The 20,256-nt window shown below is 40.0% G+C and overlaps 1 protein-coding gene across 9 annotated transcripts in view; it reads left to right on the top strand.

The window, feature by feature from the left end:
• The window catches only part of tlk2 (tousled-like kinase 2), a 94,219-nt gene that overhangs the window by 58,830 nt on the left and 15,133 nt on the right, over positions 1 to 20,256 (top strand). For all 9 annotated transcript variants that reach the window (XM_078424880.1, XM_078424879.1, XM_078424881.1 and 6 more), the window contains 9 exons: positions 1,425 to 1,535; positions 4,859 to 4,995; positions 6,960 to 7,112; positions 8,248 to 8,314; positions 9,595 to 9,692; positions 10,222 to 10,303; positions 12,345 to 12,436; positions 16,685 to 16,774; positions 18,483 to 18,652. In XM_078424880.1, the coding sequence (XP_078281006.1) occupies positions 1,425 to 1,535; positions 4,859 to 4,995; positions 6,960 to 7,112; positions 8,248 to 8,314; positions 9,595 to 9,692; positions 10,222 to 10,303; positions 12,345 to 12,436; positions 16,685 to 16,774; positions 18,483 to 18,652 (1,000 nt within the window). The remainder of the gene's footprint in view (positions 1 to 1,424; positions 1,536 to 4,858; positions 4,996 to 6,959; positions 7,113 to 8,247; positions 8,315 to 9,594; positions 9,693 to 10,221; positions 10,304 to 12,344; positions 12,437 to 16,684; positions 16,775 to 18,482; positions 18,653 to 20,256) is intronic.

Raw genomic sequence — 20,256 nt, forward strand, 5'->3', positions numbered from 1 at the left:
AGTCAGGGGGTATGGGGAGAAGGCAGGAACGGGACACTGATTGAGAATGATCAGCCATGATCACATTGAATGGCGGTGCTGGTTCGAAGGGCTGAATGGCCTCCTCCTGCACCTATTGTCTATTGTTGCATTCATCTGCAGCATCCCACACAAATTTGTCATTTTGAAGGATGAGTTAGCCCCGTTGTAACGTAACCAAAAACTCGAGTTAATTTGGCTTGGGTGCAGTTTCACACTGGGTCAATGATTTAAAGTTGCTGCTTGTTTTACGGATGCAAAGAGCAAATGGGTCCACTGACTGATGCAGGTTCCTGAGGAGTGTGTGTGTGTTCTGGAATTGATGGAATAAGATTAATCAGGCAATCTAAATTTAGGACTGCTGTCAACTTGTGCTGGAAACCAATGGGCACAAAGGGATGACAGTGTTGTAAATTTAATAGTCACAGGCTTACAAATGCAAAACTAAGTTTGTTTAGCAACCCAAACCTGCTGTTTTGAACTTTTGAAAGGAACACTTTTAAGCGTGGAATGAGAACAGGCTTCAATTCAAAGGGTGATTTGTTGTGGGCTGAAAGGAAGCAGTCAGGAATATTTGTAAAGTTCTTCTAGTGATGCAGGATTACAGAGCAAGGGGCTGTACCTCCTAGCATTCTGTTTCAGTGACGCATAATCCTGACAACCACTTCAGTGTATGTAGTAATTTACGGAAATGGAACAATCTGAAGTTTGGGCAGATGCAAGGCCAGTAACAGTTGGAGAATTGAATGTGCACATGAATTGTGAACAGCTTGACTGTTCTGAGTAACATACACTCTGACCATGAACCTTCGGATCTGAGCTATGGGGACACGGCTCTTGCTGGCTAAATTCCTGCTATAATCAAAGTACCACATATTGACATGGGCGTTGGATATCTGATTTAAATAAAAACTAAACGGAATATTTTCATATTCTGATGGTTTGACTGTTTTTTTGTTGGTGTGGATCTTTAGGGCATATTTTTTTGGTTAAGACCCATAGGATGTTATGCCACAAACTGAGCTGCAGAAACACCAGTGTGCTTGCTACAGCTCTGTGAATGATGCATGGAACAGACATCCCCAAGTGGTAAGGAACTTCTGCAAGTTGCAGTTAGGAAGGGATTAAATGGATGTTTGTCAGAATGTTTAAATTAGAAATTGTGCTGTTAACATTTGTACTTTATACCTTAACTTTTATAATCTAGGCAAGTGATATTGAAAGGCAACAATTTTTTTTCCCTCCACCTTTTCAGCAACAATATTACCACATCTCACTGTATTAATACAGAAATTCATGATGATTTAGTTTTGTTATTAAAAATAAAATTTCAGGGTGGCGATAAATGCTCTTGCAATTTGTTTTGTGAATGTTGCAGTGGCTCATTGATTTTCTTTGTGTTTCAGGCAAATTGTGACTTAAGAAGACAAATAGATGAACAACAGAAAATGCTTGAACGATACAAAGAACGGTTAAATAAATGTGTGACAATGAGTAAAAAGCTGCTAATAGAAAAGGTACGATGAGCCTTGCATACATGACAACGTATATTGTACTTGTATGTAGGAGAATAATTGAGGTAAATTCTTCACTACCATTTACAATTGCTCTAGTCCACCTACTGCTCTAGGATTGGCAAGAACTATTTCATGCTCCGGAAATGGAAGGAGATTTGAAACTAAAACCATCTGATTAGAGAGAGGGAGAGACTACTTGAAAGTGCTACCTGAATCAGTTGGCCACAAATCCTTTATCCAAGCAATCCAAAACCAGTTTATGAATTGGGTAATACTGCAGCAGAAGCTAAACTCTTGAAACTATCAAACATAGGTCTGGGCAAATTAATAATAGAAAATAAGATGTTAAATGATTTAAATTGATATTTTGCCTCGGGCTTCTCCATGATGAATATGAAGAATCTAATAGAATTGGAGGCAATATAGAGGAGATCCACCAAATTCATTCTGAGGGTTGTTCTATCAAGGGAGGCTAGACACAAGATCACAAGAAAATAGGAGGAGGAAACAGCGATCTGCAAGTCTGCAAGCTTTTGCCATGATTCCATGGGGTCTTGGCTGAATCACTCTGGTCTCAACTCCTCTTCTGTGCTGTTTCCCCGTAACCCTCAATTCCTTTATCGAAAATATAACTAATAATCTTGCTACCAGCAACCTTGTCCAGCAGAAATTCCACAGATTCACTGGTCTTAGAGGAGAAATTTCTACAAATTTTGGTTTTAAATGGCTGGCCCCGTATTTTGTAGCTTTGTCCCATGGTTCGTGACTCTCCCAGTAGTGAAAACATCTCACCATTTCTCACCCCCTTGCGATCTTAGCCTCATTCTTCTAAACTCCAAGGAATACAGATCCAAACTGACTAGCCTCTTTTGGAAAATAATTAGCGTGGTAAATCTCCTTATGCTACTCTTTAGTAAGGGGATGAAAACTGCATATTCCAGGTATGATCTTGCCAATACACTGCAACTGTAACCAAACCATCTACTCTTTAACTCCAATCCCTCTGTAATAAAGACTGAATGTCATTGTGTGTTTTAACTATTACCAGCTACCTAATGTTTTGAGCTGTGTGCATCTCTCCATTTAAATGAACTTTTGATTCCTCCTACCAAAGTGCATGACCTCACACTTCCCCACATTAAAATCCATTTGCCAGGATTTAGAGTCGTAGAGTGATACAGTTTGGAAACAGGCCCTTTGACTCAACTTACCCACACCGGCCAACAATGTCCCAGCTACCCTAATCCCACTTGCCTGCGCTTGGTTCATATCCCTCCAAACCTGTCCTGTCCATGTACCTGTCTAACTGTATCTTAAACGATGGGATAGTCCCAGCCTCAACTACCTCCTCTGGCAGCTTGTTCCATACACCCACCACCCTTTGTATGAAAAAGTCACCCCTCGGAATCCTATTAAATCTTTTCGCCTTCACCTTGAACCTATGTCTTCTGGTCCTTGATTCCCCTACTCTGGGCAAGAGACTCTGCGTCTACCCGATCTATTCCTCGCATTATTTTGTACACCTCTACAAGATCACCCTTCATCCTCCTGCGCGCCATGGAATAGAGACCCAGCCTACTCAACCTCTCCCTGTAGCTCACACCCTCTGGTCCTGGCAACATCCTCGTAAATCTTTTCTGAACCCTTTCAAGCTTGACAATATCTTTCCTATAACATGGTGCCCAGAACTGAACACAATAATCTAAATGCGATCTCACCAGTGTCTTATACAACTGCAACATGACCTCCCAACTTCTATACTCAATATTCTAAATGCGATCTCACCAGTGTCTTATACAACTGCAACATGACCTCCCAACTTCTATACTCAATATTCTGACTGATGAAGGCCAAAAGCCTTTTTGACCACCTTATCTACCTGCGACACGACCTTCAAGAAACCATGCACCTGTACTCCTAGATCCCTCTGCTCTTCAACACTACCAAGAGGCCTACCATTTACTGTGTAGGTCCTGCCCTTGTTCGCCATCCTAAAATGCAACACTTCACTCTTCTCTGTATTAAATTCCATCAACAATTCCTCCGCCCAACTGACCAATCGATCCAGAACCTGCTGCAATCGTTCACAACCATCTTCATTGTCTGCAAAACCACGAACTTTTGTATCATCAGCAAACTTGCTAATCTTGCCCTGTCTGTTCTCATCCAAATCATTGATGCAGATGACAAACAGTAGCGGGCCCAGCACCCAATCCTGAGGCACACAACTAGTCACAGGTCTCCAGTCGGAGAAGCAACCTTCCACCATCACCCTCTGCTTCCTTCCCTGGAGCCAATTTGCTATCCATTCGGTTATCTATCTGTCCTTGGATCCCATGCAATCTAACCTTCCAGAGCAGCCTAGCATGCGGAACCTTGTTGAACGCCTTACTGAAGTCCATGTACACAACATCTACAGCTCTGCCCTCATCGACAGATTTATGAGACACAACCTCCCACGTACAAAAGCATGCTGACTGTCCTTAATCAGCCCTTGCCCATCCAAATGCCACTATATCCTCTCCCTCAGAATACTCTCTAGTAACTTACCAACTACAGATGTTAAGCTCACCGGCCTATAGGTCCCAGCATTTTCCCTGCAACCATTCTTGAAAAGAGGCACATTTGCCACCCTCCAGTCTTCCGGCACCTCTCCTGTATTTAAGGACGCCTCATAAATTTCAACCAGGGCTCCCACAATTTCCTCTAGTTTCCTGCAATGTCCTCGGATATATCTGATCAGGCCCTGGAGATTTGTCTACCTTCAAACACGTCAGTACCTTCAGTACTTTTTCGATGGTACCCTGACTGCTCTCAAGACACTTCCAGTGACTGCTCCAATTTCCTCCATCCTACTGTCTTTTTCCTCGGTAAATACAGATGGGGAATATTCATTTAGGACCTTGCCCATCTCCTGAAGCTCCATACAGAGGTGACTGCTTTGATTCCTGAGAGGTCCCACTCTCTAGTTTCCCTTTTCCCCCTTATGTATTTATAAAATCTTTTGGGATTGTCCTTAATGCTACCCGCCAGAGCTATCTCCTGCCCCCTTTTTGCCCTTCTGATTTCCTTTTTTAGTTTACTCCTTAGTTCCCGAAACTCCTCCAGGGATGCACTTGATCCCAGCTGCCTCTACCTGTCCCATGCATCATTCTTGTTTTGTTTTTTAAAAAATCAAATAACTGATAGGTGTTCAAAATTTGAGCTCATCTGTATTTCCTGTTTTGTTGCCCAGGAATGTCATTCATACCAAACCCTAAATTAGAATGAAAGGGGATTTAAATGGTAAATATTGTTATTAACTCGTGTTTGTTCTCATTCAGTCTAAACAAGAGAAGCTTGCCTGTCGAGACAAAAGTATGCAGGACCGATTGCGACTAGGACACTTCACTACAGTCCGGCATGGAGCCTCCTTCACTGAGCAATGGACAGATGGTTATGCATTTCAGAATCTTATTAAGTAAGTGTTAGATGTTGTTAGTTCTGAGCAGTCAGTAGTGTGAATTAAATCAGTGCCATTTATTGCTAGCACTCAAGAGCTTTCATCTTTTCCAACTTGGATTAAACCAATACAACATTAAAAAGTGATAAACTGCTGGAGTAACTCTGGGGTTAGGCAGCAGCTCTGGATTATGATTTTTCTTTTGTACACCTTGTATCTCCATGATCTACAACATGTTAGCTTACTGCTCTGGCCGTGGATGTTTATTGTACCTGAAGCCATTTCTGAATCTCTTGTAAAAGGTTCCACTTGCTAAATGTCATTGCTGGTGTGTGGTTTCCAACTTGAACTGAAAATCCTACAGGATGGTATTTTTTTGTTTAGTAAAATCAATTAATCTCAGTATTAAGTTACTGGGATCTCTTTCTGTAATATACTGAATGTGGTTGGGACTTTTCCAAGCAATGTTGCCAGAGAGGAAATCGCAAATGTGCACTAATTCAATATTAGCTATTCCAATACTCCTAATTTCATTTTCATCATCATCGGAAGTAAAGGTCCACCACTGATTTAGCGGCAACTGATGGTCTGGCGCTTCCTTCAATCCAGACAAAATCGCGATAGCACACTTGAAATCCCCACAGAAATCCACCCTGGAATTGGGGCACCGAGGCTAAGTAAGGCAGCTGATCTTGGCCTCACCTCCGTGCCGATCAGCGGGTCGGATTTTCCCCCTAGGGCTCTGGAACTCGGGCCGAGCCAGAACCAGCAGATCCGTTCTCGTAGCCGACTTCCACGGCCAATCAGCGGGTCAAATTTGTCCCCTCTGGCTGGGGCTCTGGAACTCCAGCCCAGCCGGAGCCGGCATATCGGTACCCATAGCTGTCTTGCAAGACCAAGTTTGTGGGCCATTATCTCGGTCGCTTCGGACCGTTCCATTACCATTGGACTCCTCCCGGAGGCCATGACCTCTGTTGGTCGGCAAAATGGATAATCAAGAAAGGCTCTGGACCCAAGGGTGCCTGAAAATTGGTGGTGGGCCTGTACTTGTATTTTGATTGCCATGTATCTCTGGGCCAATATTGATTATTTTTAGTTACTTGCCATGCTTGCGATACTTTATTGACCAGTTTCAAAAATCTCCGTTGGGTACTTTGAAGCTGGCATCTACGTGGAAAAGTTCTTGATGTAGGTGCTTCTGTAAACCAGCTCATCATCAGTTAGCCCTATTTTCTGGAAAAAATGTCATGAGTAACATCATCTTCATTGTGCTTTCATTTTATTTAGCCTTCATTTTTTAACACCTACACTGCACCAGAAGTTGAGACTCAATTTTAGATTTTCAGTATGCTTGTAAATAACCACTCAGTAAACAAGTGCTTGGTTAATGGAAGAAGAATAATGTTACTGATGAAAAGTAACCACAAGAATGAAGAGATGATGGAGAATTTTAGGGAGGGGGTAGAAACATAAAATAGGAATTGTAGGTAGAAACTGGATTCCAGCCTCACTTTATTTCACTTAATGTTACTGGATATTATAGTGTTAAAGGAATCATCATCTGCTGATTTTATTTAATATAGATTTTCAAATGGAAACCATTGTGCATGGAAACTCCAAATTATCTGACGGATAAACGTGTAGGTGCTCAGTGATTATATGATGTATGTGTAGTCATCGTGACGTGTGTGTGGTGAGTTGAGAGCGGGGTGGTGTCTGGGTGTTCAGTCATGAGTGATTGAGAGTGTACCGTGTCTTGTATGAATGCTCTATCCATGTACGAATTGCTTGTAGGCCGTGTGGCACATTACCGTGTGATTGCGTTTTAAAGTTGCTGTTGCACATCATATGTCCAATCGTAAACATTTTTGTGTGTGCTCCAGTTTAAGCCTAACCGTTGGATTAATTCAGTAAAACTTTCCCCTGAACTTCTGCCACAGGACCTAATGCACCCCTTTTAAAGCTTTGTCATTTTTGAACAGGCAACAAGAGCGGATAAATACTCAGCGCGAGGAAATTGAGCGACAGAGGAAGTTGCTAGCAAAACGAAAACCGGCAGCCATGTGTCAGATGCCACCTACAAATAATGAACAGAAACAGAGGAAAAACAAAGCAAATGGAGCAGAAAATGAAACGTGAGTTAGGTTACATGCAAATTTTAAATGACTTTCAGATCCCAGGCTTTTGTATTTTTAGTGACCTATTAATGGCACTATTCTATTTGCCTCTTTATATATTCATTTATTGGATGGTAATACCATTGACACCACCAACTTTTATTTTCCATCCCTATTTTACCCACTTTGAACTAAGTCATTTCAGAGGACGGCAGTGTTCTAGAGTTGCATTTAGATTGGAACAGATAAGGTAATTTTCCTCCCTTTCAACATAAAAGGATGTTTGGGAAGCAACTGGATTTTTTGTTGCAAAAATCTGTTAATTTATTAGTCACTGTTTTCGATGTTATCTTTTTATTCCAGATTTGTTTGAATTGAAATTCCCCAGCTGTTATAATGTTGAACAGGGCTTTGATTAGTGTTTTTTCACCCATAATTTAAGGTGCTCTGACTACATTCAGAGAGTTCACACTATTCTGATACCTCAGAATAAACATGATAAATAACAGGATTCCTGTTATTCGACAATTGAATAGTTGTAATTAAGTTGCTTAACCTTCTAGCCTGACTGAATCCGGGTTACTTTTTTTGTTTGGAGATAATGCCAGGAGGGGAAGTGTCTTTAACAACCTCTGCAATCTTCCATGGTGTTTCACCGCCCCTGAAAAATATAGCATTGCAGTTTGATTTCATATTTAATTGGCCTATTTGTGGTTCGTTCACCCATGAAACCCAGGTAATGGACAAGGGTTGGACAATAACATTCAGTCACCCTAAGCCATTTCCATGTTGCAAGCCTTCATTGTTCAATGCATCACTTGGGATTAAGCCATCTCTTTCCATTCACAATAACTGGTATTCAATAGTCAATAGTCGTTTATTTGTCACATACACATAAATGTGTAGTGAAATGAAACATTCTGGCAGCTCTTGCAGGCTTTAAAAGAGCCCTTCAATCTGCTGATTTATTTTTAATGGATCCATGACCACATTGCAATGTGCATCACTGAACCTGCGACGATCATGAAATGGATACCTCAATGTTTCTTTAAACCTTAGAAGATGAACAAAGTATTCCATTCAAAAGTGTCAAGATTGTGCCCTAACCACTGATGCAGAAAAGTGATAATCTATTTGTCTTTTTCTCTTGTAGGTTAACTTTAGCAGAATATTATGAACAGGAAGAAATCTTCAAACTAAGATTAGGACATTTAAAAAAGGTTTGTTTAGCCATCGTCCGGGGCCGGAGGTTCAGGATGTCCCAATCCAGGATACATAAGGGATTCTCTGCTTCAAAGTTGGATTCAGACAGTTATTTGTGGAGAGACAAACAAGGTTAATGTCTCGGGTCAATGACCTTTCATCGTTAACACTGTTTCTGTCTCCGCGGATGCTGCCTGACTATTTCCAGAATTTCCTATTTTATTTTGGATTTCCAGCAGCTACAATATTTTGCTATTCAACCAGTTTGTGTTCTGTGTAGAGAATTACAATCCTTAATCTCTTTCTGTCCTAAAGATGCAAATGCTTGCTGGGGTGTTGGATTTATTCCTGCTCACATTATCTCTGACACTTGAGCCTCAATAATGAGTGTAATCAGCAATTATGGCTAATCTTGTTCCTGTCCTAACTTCTGCCCATATGCATATTTTCTAGAACACCTAAAAAATTGCTGCACTGCTGCTAGTGCTTGAGGCAAATGCTGCCATTAAAGTGAAGGGTCGGGCATTAAAGGGGAGGGTCAGGGAATAAGCAATTTTCACAGTTCTGTCTGGGTCAGTGCTTTGTTTTAGCTTAAATTTAAAATGGGTTATGTAGCCAGCCTTTTGTGGTCAGAGGCAACTTGCACTTGCCTCAAGATTTAATGTTTGTGTGTAAATGGGCTATTTGCTAAACAGCTGCAGGCAGGGTACTTTGAAGGATGCACAGATTAGAAGAGTAGGCCATATTGCCCTTCACATAGGCTTCACTGTTCAGTAAGATCAACTAAACTTCTAAATCAACTCCACTCTCTGTTCTGTCCCCAAACCCCTCTTCTCTTGCTGCCCTTTTCACATAGGTTCAAAGAAGTAATTATTTGCAAGTGTCAGTCTGAAGTTGGCCATTAAAATGCTGTTACTTCTGACTCCCCGTAGTTGCCATTGAGTGATTTGCGATCATCAATTTGTAAAATGTATGTGGCAGTATCTTGCATTTAAATAAAACATTAATTTATAATCTCTTTCAAATTGTAAATTTTAACATGCAATTTTTAACACAATTCATTTTGTCCTTGCTGATTGTTGTTTTAAATGCTATCTCCTTTGCATTGTTTAGAGGGATATGGGCCAAATTGGGCAGGTGGGACTAGTGTAGATGGGGAATTTTGGTCGGCATGGGCAAGAAGGGCCCTCTTACCGTGCTGAATTACTTGAAGTACAGTTTCCATTGTTCTAAAGAAATTGCATTGGTTGCTTAAACTGCATTTACCATTTACTGATTTTATTTTTCATTTCTGCAGGAAGAGGCAGAGATACAGGCAGAGCTAGAGCGATTAGAAAGAGTACGCAATTTACACATAAGGGAACTGAAAAGGATACACAATGAAGATAATTCACAGTAAGTTATCAGTGTTTCTTCAACCTTTTAAGTACGCCTTTGTTAAAGTTTAACTTGTTTACTTGATACAAATTGTGAGAAAGGCACGGTACAGGTTGACAAGAATGTCGCACCTATGTATTAAACCACATAACATTTAAATGAGATTTCTATCTAATATAAATCTTTTTACCACCAAACAAACATAAACGTCTTCCACCTTGAATTCCTTTTTAAAAGTAAGGAATTTAAAAGTAAGGCCATCCTTGCCTCTCCAAACTGGTCAACATTCACCCCAAAAGGTTGTGGGGAATTTTGTGGTAATGTGATATTCAAAACTTGTACGATGATAATGTGTCTTCTCCAGAATTATGTCATATTTATTAACCAAAAATGAAAGTTCTTATTAACTTCAGATTGCTAAACCAGCAGCCATTTGAACCTTGACGAATGCATATTTAGCATGCCACAAAAATATGAAAATATTTGTTCATGCAACTTCACCCACAAATATCTGCTGTATACATATTTGAAAGTGTTCTCGTTGCAGATTTAAAGATCACCCCATGTTAAACGACAGATATTTGCTATTACACCTTTTGGGAAGAGGCGGCTTTAGTGAAGTGTACAAGGTAAGCTCTTCTGATAAATAAAATAAGAGAAAATACAGAGTGATAAAGCACAATTTCACTTGAAATAAATGCACAAAGTATGAAATATTGGGGGAGGGTAAAAAATGTTTTCTATTTCAAGCAAGAACACATATTTGAGTTCTTTATATGGAAACTACAAATTGGAGGCAGATTTTTGCTGTAGACTTCCTCAACTGCAGACCTGACTGAGATCAGGCAAACATATTTCACGCAAGTCCTTTTGGTTAGCAGAGAGGATATTTGCATCCTTCAGGGCTCGATTTTTCTATCTCTATCCTTTTTATTTAATGTGATTTAACTGTTTTTGCCACAGTTATAACTTTAGCAGACAAGTCCCTCTTTTCATTGATAGCTGCGCATTGGTTTCATAATGATAATGGGAGCGTGATTTGTAGCAGGTTGGTGTGCTGAACAGGCATTGCTGTCCCAGTATACTGCCATTGCTTATTGTATCTCCATTGGTCAGATGAGAGCAAAGCTTTTGCACTATGGTTCAGGGCATTTGAAAAATATTCTATTGTCACCAGTAGACTCCAAATATAAGTAGATTCCAAATATAAGTAGACTCCAAATATAAGGCTACATGCGGAATTTTTTGTTTCGGCATTTTAAAAGGGGTTAATTATTAACTATAATTTCAGTCATTTTACTCTATTTTAAGGAAAAGAATAGAAACAAGTAATTGGAAATGGAAATCGGCTTTCTAATGCTAAACCGCATTAAGAATAGGTGCCTTTTCTCAAGGCTCTCATGACTTGAACTGCAGTTTCTATACATGAGGGGCTGTTTTTTTTTTAATATCAAAAAATACTTTATTCCAGTAATAAATATAATTTACAAAACATCTTTTTTAACAAGCCCATCCGACATTTCCGGAGGTTACATTCCATACAGGCATTTACTTCCAAATTTACATACATTTACTTACATTTACAGACATTAAATCCCAGGCATTTACTTCCAAATTTACATACATTTACAGACATTAAATCCCAGACCCAGTATCCCTTATTTGGAGGGGCGTCTCTCTCCACCACACCCTGCCCCCCATGTCCAGCAGCGGAAGGACCCTAGACTGTGCTCCTCCCCCACAGGGCCTTGGCGTTGGCTGCACCAAGCTTCAGTGTGTCCCTCAGCACGAGGGGTTGTGCTGTGAACCTAGCTCACTTCAAAGAGCCTTTTTGGAAATTTGCAAAATGTGTTACAGATCAGGTACTGCCAGATGCACCAAAACAATAGGACGAGGGCATATAATCCAGGCTATTTACAATGGGTTTAAGATTGTTCAGACGATCATCCGTGAACGATCAGCAACTGAAACAAGTCACACAGCTGAAGAGAAGGCAGTGGATTTAAAAGACTAGTGCAGTGTAGTGCAGAGGGGATTTTGTGGGTGGGGAAACATTATCACAAGTGGACAAAGAGCCTAACCCTAAGCAGTCATTTCACCCATTATTGACTACTAGACCAAGTGGACCCATTGGGCCCAAACCTCTCCTGCATTGGTGCAGCACCCTTTCCTCCCCCCTCCCCCCTTCCCCACCCCCCCTTCCCCACCCCCTTCCCCGCCCACCCCCTTCCCCGCCCCCGCCTCCCCTCTCTCCCCGCCTCCCCTCACTCCCCCTCACTTTCCCCCCTCCCCCCACTCCACCCCCCTCAACCTCCCCTTATCTTCCCTCCACTCCCTCCCCCTCCCTCCCTAGGAGATAGATTAAAATTTTAAAATGTGAATAACTTTAAAAATATAACACCGATTTCAATTAAACTTCTTCCATTAGCACCAAATGGACGACGGTGAGTAAGGTGGGCCTAAAATTGTCATGCTATAGTGTACCATTTTGGCTGTAGTTCAGGAACAAACAAACAAACAAACAAACAAGAGTTTTAGTATACAGATGTGGTGAGAATTTTAAAGTGTCTTAGATACTGCATTAAGATGCCTGTTATTTGCTGTTGACGTCATTTCTTCGTTTTGCCAATTAAAAATAAAAATAAACTCTGCTTTAAAACTTTTCAATAGGCATTTGACTTACAAGAACAGAGATACGTAGCTGTGAAAATACACCAGTTAAATAAAACCTGGAGGGAGGAAAAGAAGGAGAATTACCACAAGTAAGTACTAGCCTGAGCTCACATTAGAATTCTGATGCTATCCAAACTTCACCTGTGAATCACCAGTAATTTTTTGAATAATATTTAGATGGGCTACTGTCTGAGCTTTTTTGATGGTGTGCATCCCAAGATGTACTAGTTGGTAGGTTAACCAGCCACAGTAAATTGCCCCTCAAGTATAGCTGAATGATAGAAGTGGGGGGGAGGTTTGATGGGAATGTGGAAAGAACAAAATGGGAGCATGATGGACGGTGTGGACTTGGTGGGCTGAATGGCCTGCTTCTATTCCCTCAATATTCCTCCACACCTCCCCATGCTCCTATTTCCCACTCTACTGTTACCATCTGCCACCAGCCCTCCTTATTTAAGTTCATTCATGATCATCTTGTCAGATCAGATTCCATAATCTTTTTCTTCACGTCACCTCCCAGCCTCTGCTCCCATCTCCACCCTTCCCTTCCCCTACCTGACTTTTGCCAATGAACCCCTCCTTACCCTTCCATCAATTGCTTGCTAGATTTTTCCCATCCTTCTGTCTTATCACTATACTAACTACATCCCCTCTACTCTATTAGTCCTGATGAAGCGTCCCAACCCGAAATGTTGACTATTCGTTGTCCTTCACAGACGTTGAACTGCTGAGTTTTTACTGCAACTCTTTTTTTTGCTCCAGCACTCTATTGTGTCTCCATCTGTTTTAGACTATTGCCTAAGTAATTCAAAGAACATTGACAACTGTCTTTACAACAGCTCTGTGGAATCTATTATATCCATGAGAAGGCGGGCAGGCTGTTGCTTTCATGTCTCATCAGAAAACCATCATTGCTGATTGTATTAGCAGTGTCAGTATTCCAGTACTGGCGGGACTGTCACATGTTGAAAGACTGGAGCGACTAGACTTGTATACACTGGAATTTAGAAGGATGAGAGGAGATCTTATCGAAACGTATAAGATTATTAAGGGGTTGGTCACGTTAGAGGCAGGAAACATGTTCCCAATATTGGGGGAGTCCAGAACAAGGGGCCACAGTTTAAGAATAAGGGGTAGGCCATTTAGAACGGAGACGAGGAAAACCTTTTTCAGTCAGAGAGTTGTGAATCTGTGGAATTCTCTGCCTCAGAAGGCAGTGGAGGCCAATTCTCTGAATGTATTCAAGAGAGAGCTAGATAGAGCTCTTAAGGATAGTGGAGTCAGGGGGTATGGGGAGAAGGCAGGAACAGGGTACTGATTGAGAATGATCAGCCATGATCACATTGAATGGTGGTGCTGGCTCAAAGGGCCGAATGGCCTACTCCTGCACCTATTGTCTATAGTACTGCATTGGATTATTGCTGATTAAGTCTTCAAATTTCTAAGTACAATCTGAAACTACAATCTTTTCACTCTGGCATGAATGTTACGAGTGAGCAACTGAAAAAGGAGAATAAAAATTACAAGTCACGACCCATTAAAAGTTACAGATTGTATGGTTTTGATTGGAGTTCTTACACCTGCTGTATTGCCATTCAGATGTTGAGTGACTTTTTGGCTCTCCGCACAAATAAAAGCTATCACTGATTTTGCAAATCATTATACAAAAACCTCTATCAAAAAGTTATCCTATTCCTTGGTGCTACAAGGCTCCCAAAGGTATACTTGAAACAGTTACTGATATCGATTCTTTGGAATTGCACAGTGACATATTTGCTTTGCCTGCTTCCCACTTTCACAATTAAGAGAGCAAAAGAGTTAAACTTTCTGATATAGAATACCGTTCACAATCTCAGGATATCCCTAAGGCAATTTTTTGAAGAATGCCTGGCTTTATAATAAGGGGATTTATCTAATTTTGGATAGTTCTTGGAGTGCACTCCATTAAAAATATATTATATTACATTATGCTCCTGGGAAGAAACTTGAGCTTGGAACATTCTGAATGCAATGGCTTATTCGCAAACAAAACGGGAGGTGATTTTGGTACAGGCAACCCCCATATTATGGCTGTTTGGGTAACAGAAATTGAACCGTAGAAAATTCACAAATCACAACCCAAAAATTTAAGACATGAAATAAAATTTGCTCTCATAGAATTTGTGAAACAAAAGAAGTACAAAATTTAGGTTGAGATACTCGGAACTGTTTGGGGGAAAAAAATATATCTTCAACTCTCGTTTCTTCATGCACATGTAGATGATGCAGCTTTGTATTATGGAAAATTGGTGAAATGGGCAGTTTTCTGAGAATGCAACCACACCACCCCCATCTCCCCCCCTGCAGGGGACGAATTGTCTATATAATTTGCTAATTTCTAGAAAATAGGCATATATCTTAAATTCAATCATAATCTTGCCATATGTCTGCTATCTTGTGATATATGTTGCAGTTTAACTTCTACAACATAGCTTTATTCCCCCAGGCTCAGACAATTAAATTCAAAGCGGTTTCATAAGTTGGTAGTTATTAAGCGATAGAATGATTCTTCAAGCATATCTTTTTAGTTATTACTTGAGCAATAAAGTGTCTTCATTTTTATTTATTTAGGCTTGTGGTCTCATCGATTCCGCATTATTTTACTGCTGCAGAAAAAAAGTTTTTGTTTGAGCACCAAGAGGCACATATAAAGTACTTGAATTATTTCCTGCCACCAGCTGTTAATCCGTTATGAGCAGCAAAATAAATTAGATCTATGTTCTTTAGAGTTTCGAAAAATGAAGGATAATCTTGAAACATAGGAGATCCTGAGGGGTCTTGACAAGGTAGATGTCAATATGTTTCCACTAGCTGGATAATCTGAAACAAGGGAACATAGTTAGGGCGGCACGGTAGCGCAGCGGTAGAGTTGCTGCTTTACAGCGAATGCAGCGCCGGAGACTCAGGTTCGATCCTGACTACGGGTGCTGCACTGTAAGGAGTTTGTACGTTCTCCCCGTGACCTGCGTGGGTTTTCTCCGAGATCTTCGGTTTCCTCCCACACTCCAAAGACGTACAGGTATGTAGGTTAATTGGCTGGGTAAATGTAAAAAAAAATTGTCCCTAGTGGGTGTAGGATAGTGTTAATATACGGGGATCGCTGGGCGGCACGGACTTGGAGGGCCGAAAGGGCCTGTTTCCGGCTGTATGTATATGATGATGATGATGATAGTTGCAAGAATAAGGAGCAGTTATGCAAAACTGAGGAATCTTGAAATTTTTTATGGATGGTGATAAATCTTTTCAAAAGTACTATCATTAATATATTTTTAGAAAAATGGTAATGAATTCTGAAACAAAACCAGAAATGCTGGATGAATACAGCCAATCTGAGGAAGGGTCCCTGACCTGAAACATTGACTCTTTCCACAGATGCTGCTCGACTGGCTAAGTTCTTCCAGATTTCTGTTCTTGTTTCAGATTTGCAACAAATACAGTTTTGTTTGTTTCCCATGCAATAACTTCTGTTATATGGACATCTGAAGTCTTGGTAAAGCAAAATCACATATAGCTGGTGATTAGATCGATGCTTTAATTGATCATTTACTTGTTTTGCTATCCATTCATTCGATCCAAAACAGGAGAAGTTCTGTCAAAAGTTCTTTAGTTGTACACATTGATCATCATACTTGTATCGAACACACCAAGTATTTCTGCTGCCATTACCTTTTAGCACAGTCAGATTCAGACCACCCAACTCTTGGATAAGATTTTTATTTGTCAACTTCTCTCAAACCTTATTACCAATTCCGCTACACATTGGTTGTTCTGCTGAGGCAAATGGGTCCTTCCCTTTCACTTGATTTAGACCTCTTAGAATTATCTTCATGTCTTTTAAAATTCCCCATAAATTTGCCAAATCCAACCACATTGTGGGCACTGCCTTCAAATTGCTCTCGCATAACCACACTTGCTTATTTCACCCAGGCTTATTTGCTGAGTCTTTTGATGTCAACCTTTTTTGTGTTGGGTTTGCTGTATAATGATTAAATAAGTCCTCGTGAAGATATTTTATGAACACTAGGTCTTTAAAACCTTTTAAATCATCATTAGCAATGTTAAACCTGCACATTTCACATTCTTTTTCAATTCACCTAAGATTTCTCCATTTTTATTTGTTACATTTTGGGTATGTGCACACTATGCAAGAATGAAATCATAGAGATTATCTCCGCTTTCTTGATGCATAAATCATCTTAATACGGTTCAGAGAAGGTTAATTGTCTCATTATTAGATTTGTTAAATTTTACTACAGCAGTCTGAGCTGGTTGTCTAATGTTGCTAATTTTGTTTTCAGACATGCCTGCAGAGAATATAGGATTCACAAAGAATTGGATCACCCCAGAATAGTCCGACTCTACGATTATTTCTCATTAGATACAGACTCGTAAGTTTCTGTCTTAATTTTGAGTGAGTTTTTGTATCTCTGTAGTATAAGCTTGTCCTGCAGCCCATTAAAGTGTAGGAGCACTGGTGCTGTTAAGTGTGGGCTTCATTCACTGTTAGAATTGCACGCTGATGTTGAATATTCCTAATTAATTTAGAGTTTCATAATGCTTCGTGAATCAGAAAAATATGATCGTTTAAGAGGATATTAGCTGACACAATGGTTTAAACAGCTGTTTAAATCTTTTATTGCCGTGGTTAACTCTAATGTTTGTAAAAGTACAAATTGCCCTACTTACATGTTGAAGTCAAAACCATCTGCTGTAAGGATCCTTTACAAAAGGTCAGCAAAGGTTGCACAGTTTGTTGCATTTCAGAAGTGAAGTAATTGAGTTGGGTGTTATTGTCACGCGTACTGAGGTAAGCTTTTGTAGCGTGCTGACCAGTCAGCGGAAAGACAATGCCAGGTTACCATTGAGCCATCCACAATGTGCAGATACATAATAAAGGGGATAATGTGAATAACGTTCAGTGCAAGATTAAAGATGGGCTGCGGCTCTCCAATGATTAAGATAGTAGCTCAGGACTAGTTACCATAAGTAATATAAAGTACATAAAGTGCTCGCTGTAAAGGGGGCTTAGGAAAACATCCAGGTAGACTGAGCACAAAACCAGTTTTGTTGAACTAGCTTCTGCTTAATAACATGAGGCCATTTTAATGTAGTCATAGTAAGACAACACAGAAACAGGCCATTCAGCCCATCTCATTTTGCTGAGCATGAAGCCTATCTAAACTTGTTCCAATTGTCCACATTTGACCCCTATCCTTCTAAACCTCTTCCATTTCATGGAACTTTCCAAAAGCAGAGTGACCAAACTAAATACAATGCTCCAAATGCAACCTCACTTGGTCTCATTCCACTGCAACAAAACATGCCAACATCTAAGCCCTGACTGTTAAAGAACAGTTTGTTAAAAGCCACCTTCGCAGCCCTGATCACCTGTGACGCCATGATGTATGAACATTTTTGCTCATAGTTCCTCCAGCAGCATGATTTTCATTTGTGCCTTCTCAGTCTTGCTGAGGTTTGTAACATTTCTTGCTCCCAATAGACGTTTCAAAGATCACCAAGCATTGATTACTCATTTCAGCTGACAAACTAAACTTATGTGAGGAAAAAGAATATTAATTGAAGATAACTATCTTGCCAAATCCAACCACATTGTGGGCACTGCCTTCAAATTGCTCTCACATAACCACACTTTCAATTCACCCAGGCTTATTCGCTAAGTCTTTTGATGTCAACCTTTCTTGTGCTGGGTTTGCTGTATAATGATTAAATAAGTCCTCGTGAAGATATTTTATGCATTGTTTGATATTTTATGCATTCATCCATCAATGCATTGTTTGATTGAATGTTTAAGTCTGGCATTATCCAGCCTCTAAAATGTTTAATTAATTCAATACTTGAGGTACATTCTATTGCTTTATATATTTCGCTGATCCGAGCGAAACATGGGCAATATGATAGCTCTGTAATCATTGTATATAAGATCTGATTCACAGGTATGGGAAAAGATGATGGAAAACGTGTATAGTGTGATCCAGCTCATTCCAAACGAAGAAGCACATATTCATTAAAATTCTTCTAAGTGGGTTTTAAAATGAGAGATTTGTGATTAATTAATGTATCGATCACATTCCTCAGGTTTTGTACTGTGTTAGAGTACTGTGAAGGCAACGACCTAGATTTCTACTTAAAACAGCACAAGTTAATGTCTGAAAAGGAAGGTCGCTCCATCATCATGCAAGTAGTCAATGCTCTGAAATATCTGAATGAGATTAAGCCCCCCATCATCCACTATGACCTCAAGCCAGGTATGTATTTCTGACCAAGGTTAATATTGGTAATTGGCATTAAAGCAGAGTTTGACTGGAGATATTAGTTTCACACACTCGTCTAAATGCTTTACAGTTAATTTATTCCAGTAAATAGCAATATTGCAGTGATTTTTATAAAAATTGTAAAAGGTTACTAATGTTTGAATAACAACTTTTTCTATTAACTGTACAGGAATAAGTGTTGGGGAAGTTTTTTTTACAAAGATTGTTCTCTATAACTGCTCTATCTTTAAATTCCCGACCGATAAGATTTCAAAAATAAACTCGAGTTATACTTGCCTAATGTTACACTTTTGCAAATGAATATAAAGATTAGATGAAGAATGAAGGTTAAAACTGGAACAGTTCATTCTAGTGTTATAATTAACTCGTGAAAGAAAAGATTGATGGTTGGGGTGAGGGGAATTGGTAGGATGAGGGTAAAGTTCCATATGCCTCCAAACCTTTCCTATCAATGCACCAATCCAGTATCTTTTCAAAAAGCTGGACTAACTCAGTGGGACAGGCAGCATCTGTGGAGAGAAGGAATGGGTGACGTTTCGGGTCCTTCTCTCCAGAGATGCTGCTTGTCCCGCTGAGTTACTCCAGATATTTGCGTCTGTCTTTGGTTTAAACCAGCATCTGCAGTTCCTTCTTACACACTACTCCCTTAGTCCCTGTGTAGAATAATGGGAGTACTGAAGAAGGGTCGCGACCCGAAGATTCACCTGTTTCTTTTCTCCAGAGATGCTGCCTGTCCCGCTGAGTGACTCCAGCTTTTTGTGTCTATCTTTGGTTTAAACCAGGATCTGCAGTTCCTTCTTACACAGTATCTTTTCAATGTCGTTATTGTACCTGCCTCTACCACTTCTTTCGGCAGCTCGTTTCATCCACACACAACCCTCTGTGGGGAAAAACCTGCCCCTTGGATCGCTTTTTAAACCTTTCCCCTCTTTCTTTAAACCTTTAAATTTGGACTCTTTTACTCTGGGGGAAAAAAGGTAGATATTCACATTTTACCTCTGCCTTTCATTTTATAAACCTCTATGGTTCAACCCACCAACCCAGCCTCCAATGTTCCAGGGGAAAAAGTGTCCCAGCCTCTTCTTGTAACTCAAACCCTCTCAACCTGATAACGCCTTTGTGATCTTTTACATCCTTTCCACAGCAGGGTGAGTAGAACTGTATACAGTACTCCAAATATAGCATTGACAATGTCTTGTCCAGCTGTAGTTTGACATCCTAATGCCTATACTCAAGCCCTGATTGATGAAGGCAACCATGCCAAATGCCTCCTTCACCACCCTGTCTCTGCGTTAAGCAGAAAACCTGAAGGACAATCTTTGGTTTTTCAAATACAATTACCATTTTTCAGATGACATTGAAGAAGTTATGTAAAAGAAGAGTTTTGAAATAAAGTTCTTTGGAAGGAATAGGTTTTGAATTGAATTAAAAATGATTATTGCAGTTGCACGAACTAGCAGTCACTGAAGCTACGGTTGTATTACAATATTTTAGACATTTCTTGATCATCAAGAGTTAAGTATTTAATTGTCATATGTACTAAAAACAACAATTAAATTGGTCATGTGTGGGGTTAA

The sequence above is a fragment of the Rhinoraja longicauda genome, chromosome 29 (assembly GCF_053455715.1).
Source record: "Rhinoraja longicauda isolate Sanriku21f chromosome 29, sRhiLon1.1, whole genome shotgun sequence".
Classification (NCBI taxonomy): domain Eukaryota; kingdom Metazoa; phylum Chordata; class Chondrichthyes; order Rajiformes; family Arhynchobatidae; genus Rhinoraja; species Rhinoraja longicauda.